At 35.0% G+C, this 21,064-nt stretch overlaps 2 protein-coding genes across 5 annotated transcripts in view; one reads left to right on the top strand and one right to left on the bottom strand.

Annotated features, from left to right (window-relative positions):
* Positions 1-613: 613 nt before the first annotated feature.
* Positions 614-9,796, bottom strand: LOC136026868 (uncharacterized). 4 transcript variants are annotated; one of them, XM_065703645.1, is made up of 2 exons: positions 9,743-9,796; positions 614-2,180 (listed from the first exon to the last, which is right to left on the bottom strand). In XM_065703645.1, exon 2 carries the CDS (start codon positions 2,135-2,137, stop codon positions 1,268-1,270), a length of 870 nt encoding a protein of 289 aa, XP_065559717.1. In that variant the 5' UTR covers positions 2,138-2,180; positions 9,743-9,796; the 3' UTR covers positions 614-1,267. The 4 variants fall into 4 exon arrangements, with proteins under 4 accessions (XP_065559717.1, XP_065559720.1, XP_065559721.1 ...); XM_065703648.1 differs by having other exon boundaries at positions 9,739-9,756; XM_065703649.1 differs by lacking the exon at positions 9,743-9,796 and adding an exon at positions 9,211-9,229.
* A 24-nt stretch (positions 9,797-9,820) lies between these two features.
* The window catches only part of LOC136026867 (nuclear pore complex protein Nup85-like), a 63,696-nt gene continuing 52,452 nt past the window's right edge, over positions 9,821-21,064 (top strand). The window contains exons 1-2 of the mRNA XM_065703644.1: positions 9,821-10,072; positions 17,960-18,087. Coding sequence (XP_065559716.1) covers positions 9,858-10,072; positions 17,960-18,087 — 343 coding nt within the window. The 5' untranslated portion in view covers positions 9,821-9,857. The remainder of the gene's footprint in view (positions 10,073-17,959; positions 18,088-21,064) is intronic.

The raw sequence follows: 21,064 nt of genomic DNA, 5'->3' as shown, positions 1-21,064 counted from the left end.
ACGACTTTTAGGGGGTGTTTCCCCCTATTTTCTTAAATAAGGCAAATTTTCTCAGGCTCGTAACTTTTGATGGGTAAGACTAAACTTGATGAAACTTATATATTTAAAATCAGCATTAAAATGCGATTCTTTTGATGTAGCTATTGATATCAAAATTCCTTTTATTTAGAGTTTTGGTTACTATTGAGCCGGGTCGCTCCTTACTACAGTTCGTTACAACGAACTGTTTGATATTGGAAGCCAATTCGATTTTATTAAACGCTTTTCAGAAGCTATAATGTCCCAGACAGCTTAACAAATTCTGGACGGGAATGCAACCACTTGGCGTCACTAGACAATACATATATATATACATATATATATATATATATATATATATATATATATATATATATATATATATATATATATATATATATATATATATATATATATATATATATATATATATATATATATATATATAATATACTTTTTGTGGGGGCTGGAGCAATGCATTTTGCCGAATTTTTACCAAATTTTACTAGTCATTAATTTTATAGAAAGATTTGGGCGACATTGCTATTAAATTTAATTCATTTTTTTTACTGACTGAGACCAATGTTCTTCCATATTGATTTTGCGTCATTTATTTCCATTAGCCAATTTACCTAATAAAAATAAATAAAAAAATTGCCAGTAAAATAGCAGCGCTTCAAGCGCTATTTTACTGATTGGCTGAAAACGTATGGGTGGGGGTGGGTGCCCCCCCCCCCTCAAAAACGGATCCAACTTCCAATTTACGATAGATCTGTTGTATGATTTTAGAATATCTATCCTAGATAGTCTGCAATGTGGACGAATGCTCTTGGTTAGGCTGGTATGAAACTATCAGATATGAGTTAACTCTGTGGAGCTCCCTTGGGAAATAGTCGAAACGGAAACTTTGAACACGATGGGATGTAGGAGGAGTGCTTGCTGGTGGGCTGGACTCAGGCAGCTTAATACTGCAACGAGTTTGTTGTAATAGTAGTATAGGAGACTGTTGACAGTAGTTGGTATGTCAAGTCACTTATTTAAGTTTATTAATTCAAAAAACTGTAAGGTGTGATGTTATTTGTTTGACAAAAATTAAGAGAAAGAGTTTTTCCTTGTAGCTTCCATTGTTATACAAAATTATTTTTGACACTGATACGTCCTTTGGTAGACATCACACGTCTTTATTGTATTCCTCAATTTCGGATATAGCTTCCAAATCATAGGATGTCATTTATTTTTATAATATATGTTAAGAGAAAAGCTTTTTCATTTTATCTGCCATTGTTAGATCAAATTCTTTTTGGCGCTTTGATAGATCTTTTGCTAGACGCAATGCATCTCTATTATTCTTCTCAACTTTAAATACAACTTCCAAATCCTTTGCAGCTCTTTCATAGTCTTGCAGTTCAATATATGCTGCAGCTCTTCTCAATCGTGCTTTAATATTATCCCTGTAATCATCAACAACTAATGAAGAGATAAAGATAACTTCTTCAAAGTTTTTATACAGGTGTTGCACGAAAGCTATATTATTTCTAATAGCTGCGAGCTGAATTTTTGCATCATCATTATCTGTGCTAAGAGGGTCCACCATTGTTAAATATTTTGCAGCAATTGAATATCGAAAAAAAGCATCGACATAACGCTTTGCTGAAAACAACTCATTCCCCCGCAGTTTTGACACTATAGCACTGCCAATTAATTTGTCTTTATTCCACCGCCATAATGGTTCACAACTATCTATTTTTTCTAATGTTAATTCAATGCTCAATTCTAAAAGATCATCATTTTTTGATGAACGTAAAACATATTTCAGTTCTCCTGGAGAAAGAGTTAAATCGAGTCTAGCTTTTTCTCCCACCCACATTCTGGTAAGTCCTTCTTCTATTTGTCTGTCAATGCTAGTATCACCATTTCCAATCACTAACTGAATACAGTCTTTTTGGAGATATTCACTAGCTTCAGTAGTTCGTCGAATCCACTGCGTATTAACAGTTTCTGAAACAATACCATGAATACTAATGAAGCATGTTGAGCCCCAAATTGGTTTTTCTATGCATTCTCCTTTCTTCACAACTGTAATATTGGGACACTTTCTGCTTAATTCTGTTTTGTTCATGATTTGGTCCGAAGTTCCACCAATTTACTTAAGGAATTCTAAACTATAAAAAAAGAACCTTTATTAGCGCTGATATAGCCCAGGGTTGTTTCACAAATTGGGCTAAGAGACCCCAAACACTAAAGGTCTGTAACAATAATATTTTATTCAACATCTATACGTGTCTACAGCATGAATACTATTATATTTTATCACCATTTTACTATATGTATCTTCAACAGTGTGCTTTTATTTTTCAAAACAGCGACGCCAAATAAAAACAAATCAGTATAATAAGCTAGATGAATAGAAAGAATTAATGAGCATAATGTAAATGCTTTACATATGATGATACCAATTCTTAGAAACTCAGCATTTTAAGATTTTATTTTGCTATAGTTTTTTTCTAACGCTGTAAAGATAAAGAAATTTTAGCCAGATAATTCTTCTTCAATAAAGCGTAAAGAGGCACAATAGGCTTTAGACTTTTACAGTTAGGGGAGGGAGAAAATAGCCAAAATCTTGTTTATAGTAATTTTTGTTCGTTTTAAGTTTGACTTGAATATTCAATTTAATTCTTACAGGTTTTAAGAAGTATTTATTCATCTATATTTATACCTGTTATCTTTATGTTTGCTATGATTGTTTATTCTAATTTCTGTTCGACTTGGGTTTCATTTATTTTTCGAATATTAATTTATAATCGTTTTAAGTTTGAATTATTATAGGAATTTATTCCTGCTAGTATTTAAGTTTAATACTGTATGTTATTTTTAAAACCTTTTTTGCAGAAAGTATTTTAATTAATTTTTGTTCGTTTTTGATTTGTGATTGATTCATATAATGAGTATTTCTCCTGTTTTTCATGTATCTGTCTAATGATTTAAAATGCCCGATTCTAACTTATTAGTTCCAATTAGTGTTGATTGCTTTATTTCAACATGCATCTCAACATTCCCTGAAAATTTCAACTGAATATCATTAGTAGTTCCTGGGATATTGCAGCAACACCATTCTGAAAACTTGGATGTATATAGCATCTTTCGATTGAGTTCAAAATCTCCTTCAATATTCTCTGAAAGTTTCAACTAAATACCCTTAACTGTTCCTAAGATATTGCACACCCCATTTTAACAAGCTGGATGTACATAGTATCATCCCCTCAGTTTAACACTCCCTGAAAGTTTAGACCAAATCCCGTTAGCCAATAGATCCTAAAATGTTGCTCATACACCCTTTTGACAACCAGGAGGTGGATGGCTATAGTTTGATTGGGTTCAACATCCCCCTCAACTCTACAAGTTTCAACTTAATGCCCTCACCAATTCCTGAGATATAGCAGATTTGTAATTTTGACAACTAGAATGCATATGGTTTCTTTTAATTTAGTTTAAAATCCCATCCCGTTTCCTGATATTTTCAACTTACTAACCTTAGCTGTTCCTGAGATATCAGAGCTATGCAAATTAACAAGTGGGATACACATCTGTATTAAACATCCCAGTCAATTATCTCTGAATGTTTAAATTAAATATCTTTCCCTTGCTGCTCTTGAAATATTGCACTGCTGTCTCGACAACCTGGATACATATAGAGTCTTTTGCTTTTCTTTGACATTCCCCTTAGCAATCCATGGAGGTTTCAACTCATTTCATGTAACCATTCCGAGATCTATATAGATACGCTCAGATACGCCCTTTTGACAACTTGAATGTACCTGGAGTATTTTGATCTAATGCAACATCCCTCTCAAATTCAATGAAATTTACAATTTAATAGCCTTTGCCATTCATGAGATATTGCAGATAAGACCTTTAGCCAAGCTGGATACACTATGGTATTTTGATAACAAGGATGTCGTTAAACTCTTCTGATTTAGTTCAGTACTTTTAGTTGTAATAGAAAAAGGTGTAGTAGTATTTAGAGTCATAATAGCAATTGCAGTAGTCACAGTCGCAAGCAGGAGCAGTTACAAGTAGTCACATTTGTAAGTACCTAGAGTGGGAGTTGACTTCCATTTGTATTTGCAGTCGTGAGCCTTAGGGAACACAAATAGTCTCAGTCAAATGCTGGATACAGTGTGCTATTTTGACAAGAAAGATATCATTAAATACTTTTGATTTAGTTCAATAGTTTTAGTTGCCAAACAACTAAAACTCTTTTGATTTAGTTAAATAGTTTCAGTTGTCATAGAAGAAAGTATAGTGGTATTAAGAGTCATAATCGCAATCACAGTAGCGATACTAACAGTAGTAGTCACAGACACAAGAAGGAGGAGTTGCAGTCGCAAATTGTAACACTTGCAGCTACAAGTTGTCGGGAACGCAAATAGTCTCAGTCACACGCAGGATACACTACGCAATTTTGAAAAGCAAGATGTCGTTAAACCCTTTTGATTTAGTTCAATAGTTTTAGTTGCCAAACAATAATCTGTAAGAATCTTGTTATTAGGTTTATGGGTTGTTTACCAGGGATTAATCTCTTCTTGGTATAGCCTTGGAAATGTTTGTTTGTACGAATTGATTCTTGCTAAATAAAAAGAGCGAATTGTAAACAGGGGTTGTATAGAAGGACCAGAGGGTTTTGGAAGGGGTTAGTTGGTGTTGGTACTTTGGCGAGTGTGGGTAGCTTTGCTTAGATGTAAGTAGAATAATTTGTTCCTTCTCAATCTCATAATGTTAATTTACTACTTTCTACAGCATGACATGAGTCTCGCTGATATAATTTAAATACCTTGGAACATTTTGTTTGCTCACATATTAGTTAGTAATTAGTTTATTTAAATATCTTAAACTTCTTATTTCAGTACGAAGACTATGCAAGATTGTACTTATATTACAAGTTATAAAACTTTTTGAATTTCTTGATTATCTTTTTAAAACAAGACTATTAAAAAACCAAAAACCAAACTTCTTTTAAAAATAAAACCTTTGCTCTTTTTAACTCTTGTGTTGTGTTAACTTTATCTCAAGTATTAGGTATGGGTTATGTCTAGCACTTCTTATATATTTATTTATCTTCTGATATATTTATTAACTGGCAGAGTTTGGATGTCTCCACGCTACTCGAACTATTGTTAATTCTCCAGACTCTGTTTAAACCAGTTACAATTCCCAAAAAGAAATTTTGCATATAGCCAGAGCTAGGCCTGTACCCCAGCATTAGGACGTTGGGGGTGGAATATAATTACAACTGTGATGATTATTATGTTTGTGAAAAGCATTAAATAAGGAATTAAATACTATGTTATGTTTCTTTGTTTGCTATTTGTTTTTCTGTGCTTTCTGAGAGTATTACTTTAAAGCTATAACAAAGCAACAGAACACTTTCTCATTAATTTGGAAAGGGAATCAAATTAAAGGAATTACCCACCTTAATTTTCTTTGATTTGCTAGTTGAAATTTTGGGAAATATTGAAGAAAGTGGGCTAGCAGCTGAACAGCAGAATTGGAACTTATAAACACACACAAACAGGGGTTGTCAAAGCATTACATACCCATGGTATAATCAAACATATAGCGGGTTGCAGATCATGCAAAGTTATGATCAAGATATACTATGGTTGTGAAGGACCAATGCTGAAAGTTAGCATGTGTATTTCTACACACCTGAATAAGGGCAATCAGTACCAAATAGGGTCTATACTTAGAAAGGAAGTAAAAGCTGTTGAAGAAGGTGTAAGAGTGTTGATTGCATATCCCAACTGAATAAATCAGAGCCAAGGGGGCTGCTAAAAATTTCAAAGCGTCAACGTCTTACTTTGTTGGTCCCTACTTGTGTGGACAAAACTCTAAAGCATCAGCAGTCAGCTCGAACGTCTTGTCAGATAAAGCTGATGAGACGACAGCTTCCTGTCGGGAGCCTTTAATTTCAATACAAGCAAGAGTGATTGTCAGTTTTTTCAATCTAATTCTTTCTTCAAATTAGTCTATGTGAGTTGACACACACCAACTGCAGTGTGGTTATCAACTTATTTGACAGGTTTTGTCAGGTGCAATTTACCGCGTATCGAAAACTGCGTATGCAAGGGTAAATAGATCACTCGATACCCGTTGACATAAATAGACCACTTGAATACCAATTGTGAAAGTAACCTAAACTTTGGTGGAAATTTGTCGAATTTTCCTTATTAGATATGGAGATAAATTGAGTCAGTTTATGTCATGTGTCAGTGTCCATTTCTTAGTTTAACTGAATATAAGCGACCAATTAAGATTACTTTGATCAGTTCTGATTCTGTCTTTGTTGTGTGAGTGCTGTTGAGTGCAAAAATAGCTTCCTGCCTTGGCAATGCAGATGAGACAAAATGAACACAAGATAAGCAAAAGTGAAAACGGTCGAAGTTCCTGTGTAAGGACTGTAAAGAAGCTTCAAAACCCATCACTGCTTACGAGTTGATAACGACTACTGTAACACTGGGGCAGCAACATATCATGCAAAACAGTTGAAAAAAAGATACTCCATCCAAATGAAAATCAAAGAAGAGTTTACATTCTTATAGTTTAGTTAAGCAAGTGACACAGTTTATTTAGCACTAAAAACAAGATCAAAAGCTCAAAGCACTGATAAAAGTAGCGCTGATGCTAGTAGCAGTGACTTTGTTGACAGAGCAAACAAAGAAACTGAGAGTATTCTCAGTCTCAGTGCTTGAACCCAGGGTGCATGCAAACAGTGCACCTCAATAAAGCTGGTGAATACTTGGAATCTGAATTGGAAGTATGTTCACTCAAGATTCAAGCCAACACTGCTGTTCTAGAGATGAATGAAGACAAAAGTGACAAACTGTCACCACTACTTTTCTTTTCAGTAAGTTCCTCATTTTGTACTTCAAAGTGGATATTTTGACCTTCAATTCTTTTTCCTTCATTTACTTACTTTCTCTTTCCTAGTGAACTCTTTGAATTTTAACTTATTAACACATTAGGACAATCTTTGAGACTTTCTTTTACATACAACACTGCTTTCTTTATTGCTATCACTTGAAAAATTAATGTTTTTTTTTAGGTAGCTTGTAGTGCGCTGTAATTTTCTTCTTTGGTATAACAAATGCAGCTCTAACTGAACTATAATCATCAAGTTTTGCATCCATCAGTATTAATATGCAGGAAACCCCTGAATGACCTTTCAATAAGTCTTATGAAGCTGGTGGCTAAGTGTAAGTTTCCTTACTTAGTTTTGTAGCCTTCCCATGGTGGAGGTACCTCTACATCTGGAACCTGCAGCATTTCTGTAGTCTTTAGTTCTAGGTTAATTGCTGCAGATATTTGTATAGATTTTTCAAATAAATTTTATTAAATCTGCTTTTTACAATTTTTTTTTTTGCATTCACATACAGACCTGGTTTATAATCCTTGATTTTGCTGGATTTGCTCTATCTGAGCCCATACTTTTGCTAAATATCTCTGTGTACTAGTATTCCTTCTTGTTTCTAGATCTCCTGGGCCACTTTCTGATAGCAGGAATGACACTGGGATCTTTTTCTTAGCTCCAAATGTAATAATCATTACTGTATTTTGGGTCACATTTAGCTTTTTAAGGAATGACTTATTTGCAGGATGATGTACTACAGTTGCATATTACAGCTTTGACTTAATATATATGGTGTAGAACTGAATTAAGAAATCTGCTTTGGTTCTCCATGTGACTGCTGTTAATGTCTTCATTATGTTGATCCCCCTAAAGCAGGCTGCTTTAATGCTTTCAATATGTGGATTCCAGTTAAAACAATTTCCTAAACGCATCCCAGAAACTGCATTTGGTCCATGAATTTGACAGGTACTATTAGGGTTAGGAATGATAGTTTGACCAATTTATTTATTGAAATAAGCATAGGCTTTATTTTATGAGATGAAAAGCTCAAGTCAATGTTAAATGCCCAATTTTCAAGCTGTTCAAGAACAGATTATATGACAGGTACAACTTCTTCAATTGTTCTCCCCACAGCCCATAAGTTGTTGTCATCAGCAAAAATTCCTGCACTAGAATCACCATTGTCTAAAGTTATGTTATGTTTACCCAGGTTATAATAATCTGGATCTAGAACTGAGCCCTGAGGGACTCCTCTTTATCCATTATTAAATTCACTGAAAATAGTTTTGCCCACTCTAACATGCACTTTGCAGTCAAGATAGTTCTTTTTAAACTTTAGCATCATTCCTCCAATCCCGGCCTCAATTAATCTAACTGCAAGAAGTCAATTAACTAAAATTTTATTGCTCAAATTGTCCCTGACCCCCTTGGGGATCTGAAAAATTATTCATCCTCTCCAATTCACTTCAGTTTATAATACACACTTTTCTAAAACTTTAAAAATGGCAAAATTTCTTGAGAAACAAAAACTCATAGAAAGATTGCAAACTTGAAGTAAAGATTTTAAATCCAACTGTTTAATCTTTACTCTTCAGAAATATTCTCTTTTAGGTTCCCAATCTGAATTTGACTCATTCAAAATATAGACTAGTCTATTTAGAATATATATTGGTGGAAGAAAATGGTTAGATAAATAAAAAATATTTGTGAAATTGTGGTTTTGTTTATCCAGTTTAATTGTGATATTGAGCTTAATAAAAACATTTATAGTGGAATAAAATTTGTGTTTGAACTTGATTAGTTCATATTAAGTAAAGATTAAGCCAATTGCAGTTGAATAGATTGGCTTTTTCTATTATTTCAGTGTGCACTGTAAGTACAATTTTATATAGTCTTGTGAATTATATATGGTTGAAGTGGTAACACCCTGGAGATGAACATACCCTCAGGCCCCTTGGGCCTGATGGCCTACCTGGAAAATGGACAAAAAGTGTATATTCATGCCCCTCAGCCTTATCCTGAGGCTACAAGGAATGAATTTGTACCTAACATTGACAATAGAAAACCTATGTTCTACAATATGTTACCCAAACCACTACCAATCTATAATACTTATGCTCCACTAATGTTGACAAGTGAAGAGGATGCTGCACAGGAAGAAATGGAAGAAGAAAGGATCCTTTCACAAGCAGCAGACCCCAAGATTGTGGAGGGTCACATAGAAGCTGCATTTCCTATGCATGGACTGAGCTCAGATCTTGGGAGGAAAAGAAGAGTCACATCACCTGGACTTAGCCCCAACCAAGCAAACAAGAAGAGTTTTGACCTCAGGAATCCTCAACATAAGGATTACCCTGTCAATATAACATCTTCACCCCCTCTTTGGCTAACAATTCAAGAGGTCACAGTCTTAAGCTTCACCTGCCTGGATGTCGGAGAAGGGAACGACGTGGTTTCTTTTCCATTCGGGTGGTCCCCCTCTGGAATAGCCTATCTGAGTCTACCATCCAAGCTGAGACACCACACTCCTTCAAGGCTGGAGTCAACAGGGACTGGGAGAGGGCCGAGTGGAGGCTGGACTGGAAAGCTAAGCCAACATAATTACATCACTCACCACCAGCAAGAACTACAGGAGGATCTACCGCCTTATCTCGCAGGCAAATGCGATTTGAGGTAAGAGGAACCCATAGAAATGACGATACAGCTGCAAATGGACATTGCTATGGCAAGACAAAGAATCCCCAGTAATAAAATACTAGAAATAGTCTAAAGAGAAATAACAGTCTAGAAATGCTACAAGTTAAAAATTTTACAAACTCAAGTAACAAAAGTTTAAATTTTAGTGCCGATTTTTCGAGGTGCACAAAATCATTCAAAAAATTGTTTTATTTTTTTCATTTGATTTAAAATCTATCCATGTGCTAACTTTGAAATGAACAAGGGAAGCAAAGAGCGTGCTCTGGACTTTGGTTTTGGAGGAAGTTTAGCATTTGCTTTTAATAAGTCTGTGTTCGAAAATAATTGGAGTGGACACTCTCTCATTATAAGGAAGCTTATTAATGAAACTTCTGCTGTTTTTCTTAACTTGAATAAAGAATCCAATGCTGGGAAAAAGCTATCAGTCCTTTCCGCTAGTAGACAATATCGGTAGGTTTCTATGGTAATATTCTAGTTAGTCAGCCCCACAGAAAAATCTGTTTTAGGCTAATTAAATAATATCAGCACTGTCACATTTCTGATTTTATGTCCTTTCCAAATAGGCTAGGCTATTGTAGGCCTATTTGTGTTTCTGACAATGTACTCCCCTTTCGTGGTCACAGATATAGCCATAGGGCATATATAGAACTTAAAAAAAAGGTGTGATTTAGGGTAAATTTGTACATATTCCCATAGCTTACCTTAGGCCTAATTTAGCTGATAAGAAAGTAAATAAATCACTTGATGCCTTATTTTATGCTCTTTCTAAATTTGATAATTACTTCTTTGGCAAGTTCTATTTTGATCCCTAAATAGAGCCCCTAAAGATCTTGTGATTATTTGGCTAGGCTATAGGCTAGACTCTGCTAGTTTTACACTAAAATTTAAAGTTAAAACTCTTCAGTCTAAATGTAAAATTAGTTTTTAAACATGGTCTTAAACAGTTATATATAAGGCCCTATTATCACCCTAGGAGGTGATAGCCTAATTGTGGGGAATATATAGACCACCAAGTTGTTTTTTGTTGTTGTTTTTTCAACCCTTTTATAAAGTGATTGAGTCCATGTATCAGAAAACTTATGGAATAATTATTATGGGCAATTTCAATATAAACCTCCTAGAGAATAAAGGTTCAGTACCAGCTTTAGCAATGCTGATGCATTGATGACACCCAATGCTGATGCATTGTGATTCTGATAAGAGTTACTAATAAGTCAGCTGCTGAAAGCACAGGATTGGATATAAATTTTATGATATTGCTAAACAAGCTTTTATTGATACTTGTTCTAGAAATCCACCAAAAAAATATCAACTGCTAAACCAATGGATGACAAATGGTCTTCGAGAGAATTTCTAAAATTCTCTCAACAGAAAGACTATTTATGGGGGAAATATAAGAATTGTTCTTCAGCTGCTAACATGCAACAATTTAATGAACATAATAACATTTATAAGTCACTGATTATAATTTCAAAAACATTGTATTAGGCTTCAAGCTTTAGCAAAACCAGGAAAGATATGAGGAAGACTTGGGATTTATTAATTCAGTGATTAGAAGAGCATCCTGTATTCCCAATCTTCCTACTAAACAGGTTTTAACAGGGGAAGATCCAACTCTAGAAAAAAATTCTGTTGCTTCTTTTTTTTGCATCAGTTGGTGAGAAAACAGTAGAAAGAATAGCATCACAATCTTGTTCTGCAAGCAAAGATAAGCATCTAAACTGTATAGAACCTTTTTGCCCGAGATCCATAGTCCTTGAACCTGTAACAGAGATTGAAGTTGCTAGAATTGTTTTTGGACTACATTGCTCTTCTTTGTCTAGACCTGATTGTATCCCAGCAAAAGCTATTAAGCATGTTCTTTTGACAAAAATTGCAGTCAATGTTGATATTACCTGAACAATTGTTTTGGGAATAGATGCGTATTGACTTTTTGAACATCTTTTCTCTATTGCAAAATTACTGCAAACTCGCTGTTATGGAGTTATAATATATTTGCACATTAGGGGGGGGGGTAAAGCATAGTATATATTAAATACAGTAATGGTTAGTTTATATATTTAATATATGCTTTGCTTTACCCCCACCCCCCTGATGTGCAAATATATAGCCCAAATTTGTTTCTAATTTATTACAGATTTGCAATTTCAAATATCCAATCAACAAAAACAGAAATGATTGCAATTCTATATGTGTAAATACAGGATATTCGGGCCAGAATAACTCCATAACAGTGAGTTTGAGGTAGTTTTGTAAGAAAGAAAAGATGTTCAAAAAGATTAAATGCAACTATTAACAATAGTTTCATGACCCAAAACAATTGTTCAGGTAATATCAACATGACCAAAATTGCTCCTTTAACTAAACTTTCAAATATGTTGTTCAAAAAGGGTGCTTTTCCCAAATCCCTTAGAACAGCTAGGATAACTCAGCATCCTTAGAACAGCATCCATATTTCAATGAAGTTCAGCCAGGACTGTAGTCCTGGTTGAACTTCATTGAAGTAAGGATGCTAGGGCTGTTTTTTTAAGTTTTAAAAAATATTGTTAGCTTTAATTCTCTGTTAGTATATATATATATATATATATATATATATATATATATATATATATATATATATATATATATATGTATATATATATACTAGCTGTTGGGGTGGCGCTTTGCGCCACCACAACACCTAGTTGGTGGGGCGCTTCGCGCCCCCAAGCCCCCCCGCGCGCGTAAGTCGTTATGCGCCATATTAGTTACGCGCCATTGTAGTTGTGTCCCTGTGTCCCACCTGTGAATATAGATAGATTTATATATGTGTTTCAAACTACGTAAAAACTGCAAATATACAACATTCTTGGTTTTCCCATTGTCTGTGCATATACAAAGCCATATATACTAATAATTACGTCATATGCAAATGCTCTTTTTACAAACAAACAAACATGCATACACACAACTGGTTTTTATATAGATAGATAGATAGATAGATACAATACAAATTAACTGCATAAAACTTGCAAATATACAACATTCTTTGCTGTCCAATTCTTGCTGCATATAAATAGATTGTCAGGTTTACCGACCCTCGAACATGCAACATACAATTGTCCATGGGAAAAACAATCAGTATTAAGATCTATACCACATTTTTCTAATGATTGACCTTGAGCTTTGTTAATGGTGATTGCAAATGCTAATTGAATTAGGAATTGCAATCTTTTAAATTGAAAAGGCAGATCCGTTGGAATCATGGGAATGCAAGGAATAAGAACAGCCTCACCCTCAAAAGGCCCTGTCAAGATTGTGGCCTCTATTAGGTTTTCCATTGTTTTTTTTTTATTGCAAGTCGCGTGCCATTGCAAAGCTTTGGTGGGTTGATATTTCTTAAAGTATTATTGGTATGCCTATTTTTAGTTGTAGCACGTGTGGTGGAAACCCTGAAAGATCCACGGAATTTAAAAATTCAGATGGTTAATTAACCGCTTCATTTGGTTCCAAAACTGTGTCGACTGACTTATAAAGGACTGCCTGGTCTCGAATCTTGGTCAAAACAATATTGTTGATTTCGTGGACGTCTATATTTTTGGGTTCGAGAATCACTCTTTCACTTAGCCATTTATTATTTTTATAATTTTTTAGAATATTCGGAAATACTTTTTCATTCAATTCATTTTTGGACGTCACTAAATTACAGAAATCAGCAGGTAGTTGTATACGTCCTGAAATTGAGTCTACTGGGAGCTTTCCGTTTCCAATTGCCAGCAATTGATCTGAAAATGTTTGACCAGAGTCATCATTTTGCAATTGGACATGCATATTTGTAGTTAATTTTAATGTTTTTACATGTGCCCATAAATTAGAATTTTTCAGGCAAGCATTCATTTTGTCTGCAGGAGTTGATCTAGGTATTAAAGGTAATGTTTGCCTGAAATCTCCCGCAAGGAATATTAATGTGCTGCCAAAGGGTTTTGACTTCCCTTGCAAATCTTTCAAGCATTGATCCAGAGCCTCGAGCGATTTTTTGTGTGCCATTGTGCACTCATCCCAAATAATAAGTTTGCATTGCTGCAATACTTTACCCATCCCAGATGATTTGGAAATATTGCACGTGGGAGTTTATGTAGAATGCAAATTCAGAGGCAATTTCAAAGTGGAATGAGCAGTTCTTCCACCAGGCAGCAATGTTGCGGCTATTCCGGACGACGCAATTGCCAACGCTATATCATTTTTTGATCGAATTGATGCCAGAATCAGTTTTATCACAAACGTTTTACCAGTACCTCCTGGTGGATCGAAAAAGAAAATTTCTCCTATGTTGTTATCGACACAATGCATTATCGTATCATAAATGTCTTTTTGTTCTGACGTTAACTTGGAAATGTTATTTTGTACATACAATAGATCACTCGTACTGTAACTTTGTTCACGATCCAATTCTACACATGTCGAAACAGCAGCAATACGGTTAGGTGAAGGCATTCCCAAATCCTAAAGAGGTTTGTTTGCCATATGTATGCACAAATCTTCTATAATAACTAAAGTGTAGTTATAAATTTCTGATGTAAAATCAAAAGTCATATCTGACGTTTCTAACTGTTTTCAATGGAGTATATCTTCGGACATTTTTGACTTATATTTTTCCCATAACTCTGTAGGAGCTGATGGAGAGCAAGTTGTTAAAATGATGCCAAACAATGCACGAATTTGACTTGGGGTTGACGTTTTGCACGCGTCATTGATGCAGTTATCCCAGTGTTGGTCATTCTCTAATAAATTCAGAGCTTGGCATGCACTACGGTAAGTGTCATGTATAGTACCGTTTACAGTTCTCAAATACTCGAAGGATGTTGGACCGGGTACACTCACCAAAAGCAGGCGTAGAAAGAAGCACTCATGTTGATTGGGGTGAACGGTGTAGCGAGTCTTCCTATCGTGGTATCTTTGAAGATGGTAGGTTGGCCGTCGACTGACTTACCCTGTTTTCGACGTTCAAATGCTTTATTTTTAGTATTCCACGTGTAATACAAAGGCACTTCAGTATACAGCAGTTTTTTTTGCAAAAGAATCATTTTTGCAAAGCGAAAAGAAACCGGTTAACTTTGTATCCGGTGAATTCAGGGCTCTTTGTTGCACGTTGGTTTCCGAGAAATAAACACGTTGACCATTCTGTAAATGTACCGCTAAGTGAACAACAGCTGGACTACGTTCATGTATTGGAAATGAAAGAATTCACCAAACAGCTTCATTACTGCTTATGTATCTTCCAGCCTGATATTGTACGATTTCGTCGATATCTTTGATTTCAGGCTGCAAGCCAAAAACTGCCATCTCACTACCTTTGTTGACGTATTTACATATGTATTTGATTGCCTTTACGGAGTTACAGTATTCAACGTTTATGTGTGCATTAAATGTTTTTGATAATAATGGGGAATATGGAACAACCCACTGGTTATCTACTTTGATGGTGGTACCATTACGCTTCTTTATTATTGCTGTTTTACTTTCATCTTCAGTAGATCTTCTTCTATATTGTGGGTAAGCATCATTGCCAGTAATTGTGTTGGATACTAAAAGTCGAGGATATTGCTTTGTGCACCTTCCTTTGGCCATGCATGGTGAATTTTCGTTCAGTGCACTGCAAGGTCCATGTATCATATTTTTTACAATAATATCATGTAACCCCTTATCAACATTTTCATCAGGTATTTCAGCGGAAATCACATCATCAATTTCGTTTGAAGTAATTTTTTTATGTAGCCAGATTAGTATATGTGCGTGTGGCAAACCTCGTTTTTGCCATTCCACTGAGTACATCCAGCATCGCACTGACCCAAACACTTCAAGTTTTACTATGTAGCTTATCAGTGATTTCTACTTTTGCCGGAAGACATGGGCCGTAATGTCATGTCTATGAACCGCCGATTGTCCTTGAAGTAAAAGCTGCAGTATCTCGTCCAAAGATTGATTACATGTAAATGTAATAAATAAATCTGGACGACCATAGAGACGAACATACGCAATAGCATCTTGAGCATATTCATGTATATGACGGGGACTGCCAGCATATGACGAAGGTAAAATTGTTAATCTTCCAACGTTTGTGGTATTACCGTCATTTATAACTGCATCTCGCAAATGAATGTATTGTTCAGAGCGGAGCTTGGTCTGATTCAGGCGGATATATAGCAAACGTTCTGATTCAATTTTAGCATACATATCAATGACGAATTGGTGAAACAATTCACGGCATTTTAAAATATAATTTTCTTCATCCTGCCGAATCATTAGTCTATAGGAATAATAATGCATTGCACTGCATTTATTATTCATTTCTTTGTTAGTGGCTGGATTCATCAATTTAATATTAAAGTGATAGCCGTCGGCTCCATCCCAAAAAATGATAGGATATTGTAGGGCATCGTAGCATCGATGAGTTTCAGCAATTCTTAACAACTGAGCGTTTCACTTATGAAGAATAATATCTCGAGGTAAAAACTGATCACCGACCATAACGATTGCCACTTCGTCGATAGTTAGAGCATTGTATCTACGCACATGTTGGCCAGGAGGCGTTTTGTCAGCGGAAATAACAATTTTATGCGTATCAGTAGGCATCAAATCGATGGCTGTTTTGAACGGACGCACTAAATTATTATTTTCGTGGAAAAGATGTTGCAATTGGGAAACGATTGTCCTTTCAACGTTGGGAGAAATTTCGCAACATGCATTCAATTCAGAATTTCTATCACTGATGAAGTACAATTGTAAAAATTTATAATTCTCGCCTGAGAATGGTAGAAGGGACCCTGCTCTATGATAAATTTGCCCTTTTACTTTGAAAGTAGACATAAATTGATCTGGATTTTCGATTTGGGCTCCAAACGACGTCATTTGGAAACATGAGTTATATTTTCTGATTTGTTTCAAAAAACGCTTAGATTCTGACGTAGTTCCAGTAAGGAAAGTCTTCAATGGCTCTGGTGGTGCAGCCAATAGAGGAAGTTTAACTTTTCCTGAGGCGCAACACATTCCCATTGTTTCACCATTGAATTTCAAGGCCTTGCAATAGGGACAAATTTTAGACATAGTCCCGATTTGAACACATCTACTCAAGCTATAATCATCGACTGGGCTGTACCTGAATGCCAGGCGATAACTTTCAGGTTGCTCTGATTCCTCGGCACGCTTTCTTTTCTGACTTTCTCTATCAGCAGCAAGCCTGATTTCTTGCTGTTCTTGTGATTCCTCGGCACGCCTTCTTTTTTCACTTTCTCTTTTAGCAGCAAGTCTGGTTTCATGTTGCTCTGGTGGTTCCTCGGCACGCCTTCTTTTTTCACTTTCTCTTTTAGCAGCAAGTCTGCTTTCGCGTTGCTTTGGTAGTTCCTCGGCACGCTTTCTGTTCTTTCTTTCTCTATCAGCCTCAAGCCTGTTTCCTTGCTGTTCTTTTGATTCCTCGGCACGGCAAGTTTTTTGGCATAGACTCTTTGAGCATCTTCCTCGGCTGTTGCCATTGTAAGTTCATCAGTCATTTTAAAGTTAATCATTAATAGATTTCTACGTGAACGCATGTCTTATATATCTTTAATGACGTCACCGTCATAACAAAAATGACGACAACTAACTTCATGACGTCAGTCAACACACAAACATGACGTCACCTGACCGACACATCCACAGACAACTTATTTATATATATATATATATATATATATATATATATATATATATATATATATATATATATATATATATATATATATATATATATATATATATATATATATATATATATATATCCTTTTTTGTATTGTGCTTAAGACAGCCCTTGGACATAGGGCCAAAATATCCACTGAATTGATTTCCACTGTCTTGAAAAGATTTTCCATTTTGTATTTACTTTGTGTTTGTTTGTTATTGAAATGCAGTTTGGTCTTTGTTGCTATTTTTGTCTAGCCTATGGGGAGCGGGTGACCTATGATATCTTTTATTCTTTTAGTTTAGATAAAAACATGCTAATACAACAAAAATTTTTATGATTAATATATAATAGAGAATATGTCATATTGTAAACAAGTAGAAACACATTCAAAAACACTGTCCAAAAAAGAAAATTTTTAAGGAAAGCAAAAAGTGGGTTATAAACTTAGAATAAGCAGGAATTGCATCCATAGCTACATCCCCTCCCTATCTTTTTTTTTTTAATTCAACTTGTTGTTGATTCTTTCTTTTATTCTGGTTGCAATTTTTTGTTTTGTAAATAGCAGTTTAGAATCTTTTCAAGCTAAGGTTTCTGTTTCTTTTGCATAATAAACTTTGTCTAGCATATTTTTCCTATTGTAGGTCAATTCTAAAAGGCTATTCCAGAGAAGCTGCTATCTCCACTGAAGATGTAGAAGTGCAGCAGCTGTTGGAACAAGTAGAGTACATGTGGAGCTTTTGTGAAATAATGTACCTGTATGCTCCTTCATGTGAGTATAAACATATTTGCCTTAGTTCACCACAATTAGTTCATTTTTATTATGTGACAATTAGTTATGTGACAATTACTCTCAATATTTCAGTTCACCACAATTTTGCACAATATTTTATAATTTTTAGCATCAGTATTTGTTGCTGACATTAAATATCTGCAAAAAATGGGAAAATAATTCTTTTTTAGGGCATTTTTCCAGAGAGGGAGTCTTTTGCTGAATCCTTGGCTGGGTGGGGATAGAATCTACCTTCCATGTGTTCAGGTATGTGGGAATGTATTTAAAGAAACAGGTTCTTTATTGTTGTGACATTGCTGTTATCCAATCTACATTTTCAATTCTTGGCCATCTTGTTTGTTTGGCCAATTTAATGATGCATATGCTAGAATCCTAAGGAGAAACCCCCCAATCCCAAACATTGATCTAATGGACCTTTAAAAATTATATAAGAATCATAAAAAAACACTTTTCTATCCCTCCCTCCTAGAACGATTCTCTGATTCCCTGCTAAGTAATAGACATGTCATTACTATGATGATGCATAGAAGGCACTTCATTGGGTCTAAGTTTTAGAAATTAATAGGCATAGGGTTTTTGCTCAACCTCTTGTGTCTGGGGGGGGAGGGTTGAGTTAGGAATAACTCCAGAACATAATATCAAGACATGATGCATCTTCTCTTGTCAAGACTGGCTAAAGCATCCCCCCTCCCTCTGCTATGGGAAAATTTTAAATATGGTATGATGTATTGAACACTAGAGCTATATAGGCCATGACTGTAGAAAAGACAGTATATTTGAAAAAAAGAAACAGTCAAAAAAGAACTCTATAACTGTTATGCATTTTCTTTTAAAAATCATTTTAATTTAGGCTACAAATTCTTCAAGCTGTATTTGATATATTGACGCACAATCATACTTCCTTACAATTTTACTATACAGTTGACAATTGCGCTTCAAAATTCTACCCTCCATCCCTTTTCTCTTTCCCTAATCCTGAAAATTTCTTCTCTCAAATCCTCCAACTCATTACAAAGCTCAGATGCTCAAAGCTCAGATGACGTTCCTGATATCCGACTTGGAAATAGTGTCGTGAGACCATGATTGATGGTCCACAAATTTTGGCTGTAGTAGTTCCTGTAGAAAAAGGCATACAGCAAGGTGCAGTTTCTTCCCCTACCCTTTACAATAATAGTGTTGTAGAATCACAAAAAGATGTTGAGATGAGTCTTGTGTTTAGAGGTAGAGACATATCACTGTTAAATTATGCCGATGATATACTGAATTTAAGCCGTTCTTTTGGGATGATAGAAAAGAACTTTGGTATTCTAAGAAACGTTTATTCCGAAATAAACCTGTCTTTTAACGAAAGTAAGAGCGAAATTGTTGTTTTCAACCGTCAAAGCTCAGATGACGTTCCTGATATCCGACTTGGAAATAGTGTCGTGAGACCAGCGCCTAATTTAGTTTACCTCGGGCTCCCAATCAGTTGTGATGTGAAATCTACGAGATCACTGCTAGTTGAACATTCGACCAGCAAGATCCGCAAATCTTATGGTCTACTCATATCTACCAAGACAAATTATAATAGACATATCAGAGCAAGACTTTTCAATGCGCTGGTGCAGCCACCTGTTATTGGTCTTTCCCCGTTTTGGGCTCTATTAACCGATCGGAATAAACGTACCATCCGGTCATGCTTTTACCGTTTTTGTAAGTTCTTGTTAGGCCTACCACCCTGGACTAGAAACTCTTGGATTAGTGAAAGATATGGCATTCTTGATCCATACCTGGCCGTCCAAAATCGGCTGTCTTGCTATGTCCGATCCCTCTGCAAGAATAATTCCCTGTATGGGGCAATGCTGCCATAATATTCTTCTCCTTATAAGTTATCTTTCTAGTTTAGTTATATTTTCTCTTGGTATTTATGTATTATGTAGGATAAGTATTCTTTTCAGAGTTTCTTTCATCTTAGTTTCTTTTCATCTTTTTTTCGGTCGTTTTGTTAATTTCGTTTGCTTTTTCTTTTCTCCATAGGTTTATCTTTGTGGGTTGTTAATAAATGATGAATTTGATGAATGCGAAAGATGAGCGGCGATCTATACTGTGTTTGTAAATGTTTCTAGTTATCAATGCTGCTTTACTTCGTCTGTTCTACTGATCTGTTAGTCTATTTTATTATACTGTTTTTCTTTGTTATATTAGATTTATTGTGTTTGCCATTGTTGAGTTACGTGTACTTTTGTTTTTGCTTTGTTTATTAATTTTTTCTCTGTACTCTACTGTTTACACTTTTGTATATTTGTAGGTAATAAATATTATTATTATAAAGTGCTCTACATCCACAATATTAATTTCAGTTACTAATATCAAATCTACTCAAAGACCAATTGATGGTTGTTAATTATGTTTAAAAATACAGTCTTTTTTAGTGCTTTATTCTCATCATTCTTTCACTTTATTTTTTTTTTTTTTACAAATTGATCAACACGTTCTATGAAAATGTATAGGTTATTTTTTAACATGCTGTTTTATTGTCATAATACACAAAACACGAAAATTTCAGAGCAACTTAAAATGTACAGAAGTTATTGTGTATATAAGGGGGCTGCCTCTCTTCAATCCCTCACTTGCTATGCTAAAGTTCTCTAGTGCTTTAAAAATTTGTTATTATGATTCAACAGCCCTTGTGTTTCAGCTTCTGTTCTTAAAAATTTTTGATAAAAAGTCAATCTTTAACTTAAAGAGTAAGGATCTAAGGAGGGGGCAACCTCCTTTGTATACGGAATTATTCATCTTCCCTTCAAGTTTTAATGTTGTTCCTTGTTCTTTAGTTGGAAGAACTTGTTTTTTGTTCTAGTTAATTTCTAATTGCTGCTCAAGTCACGCCCAGACAAAATCAAGATATTATGTCAAATCCCCAATTTTTGCTGTTAAACTGTATATATAAATAAATGTAAATTGATGGGTAGTGCCC

Source organism: Artemia franciscana, chromosome 5 (assembly GCF_032884065.1).
Source record: "Artemia franciscana chromosome 5, ASM3288406v1, whole genome shotgun sequence".
NCBI lineage: Eukaryota > Metazoa > Arthropoda > Branchiopoda > Anostraca > Artemiidae > Artemia > Artemia franciscana.
The sequence above is the reverse complement of the archived record's forward strand: the minus strand, read 5'-3'. Positions and strand labels throughout refer to the sequence as shown.

Bases quoted from the DNA above. Each gene is read 5' to 3' on its own strand.
- LOC136026868 (XM_065703645.1), bottom strand. From the start codon at position 2,137: ATGAACAAAACAGAATTAAGCAGAAAGTGTCCCAATATTACAGTTGTG.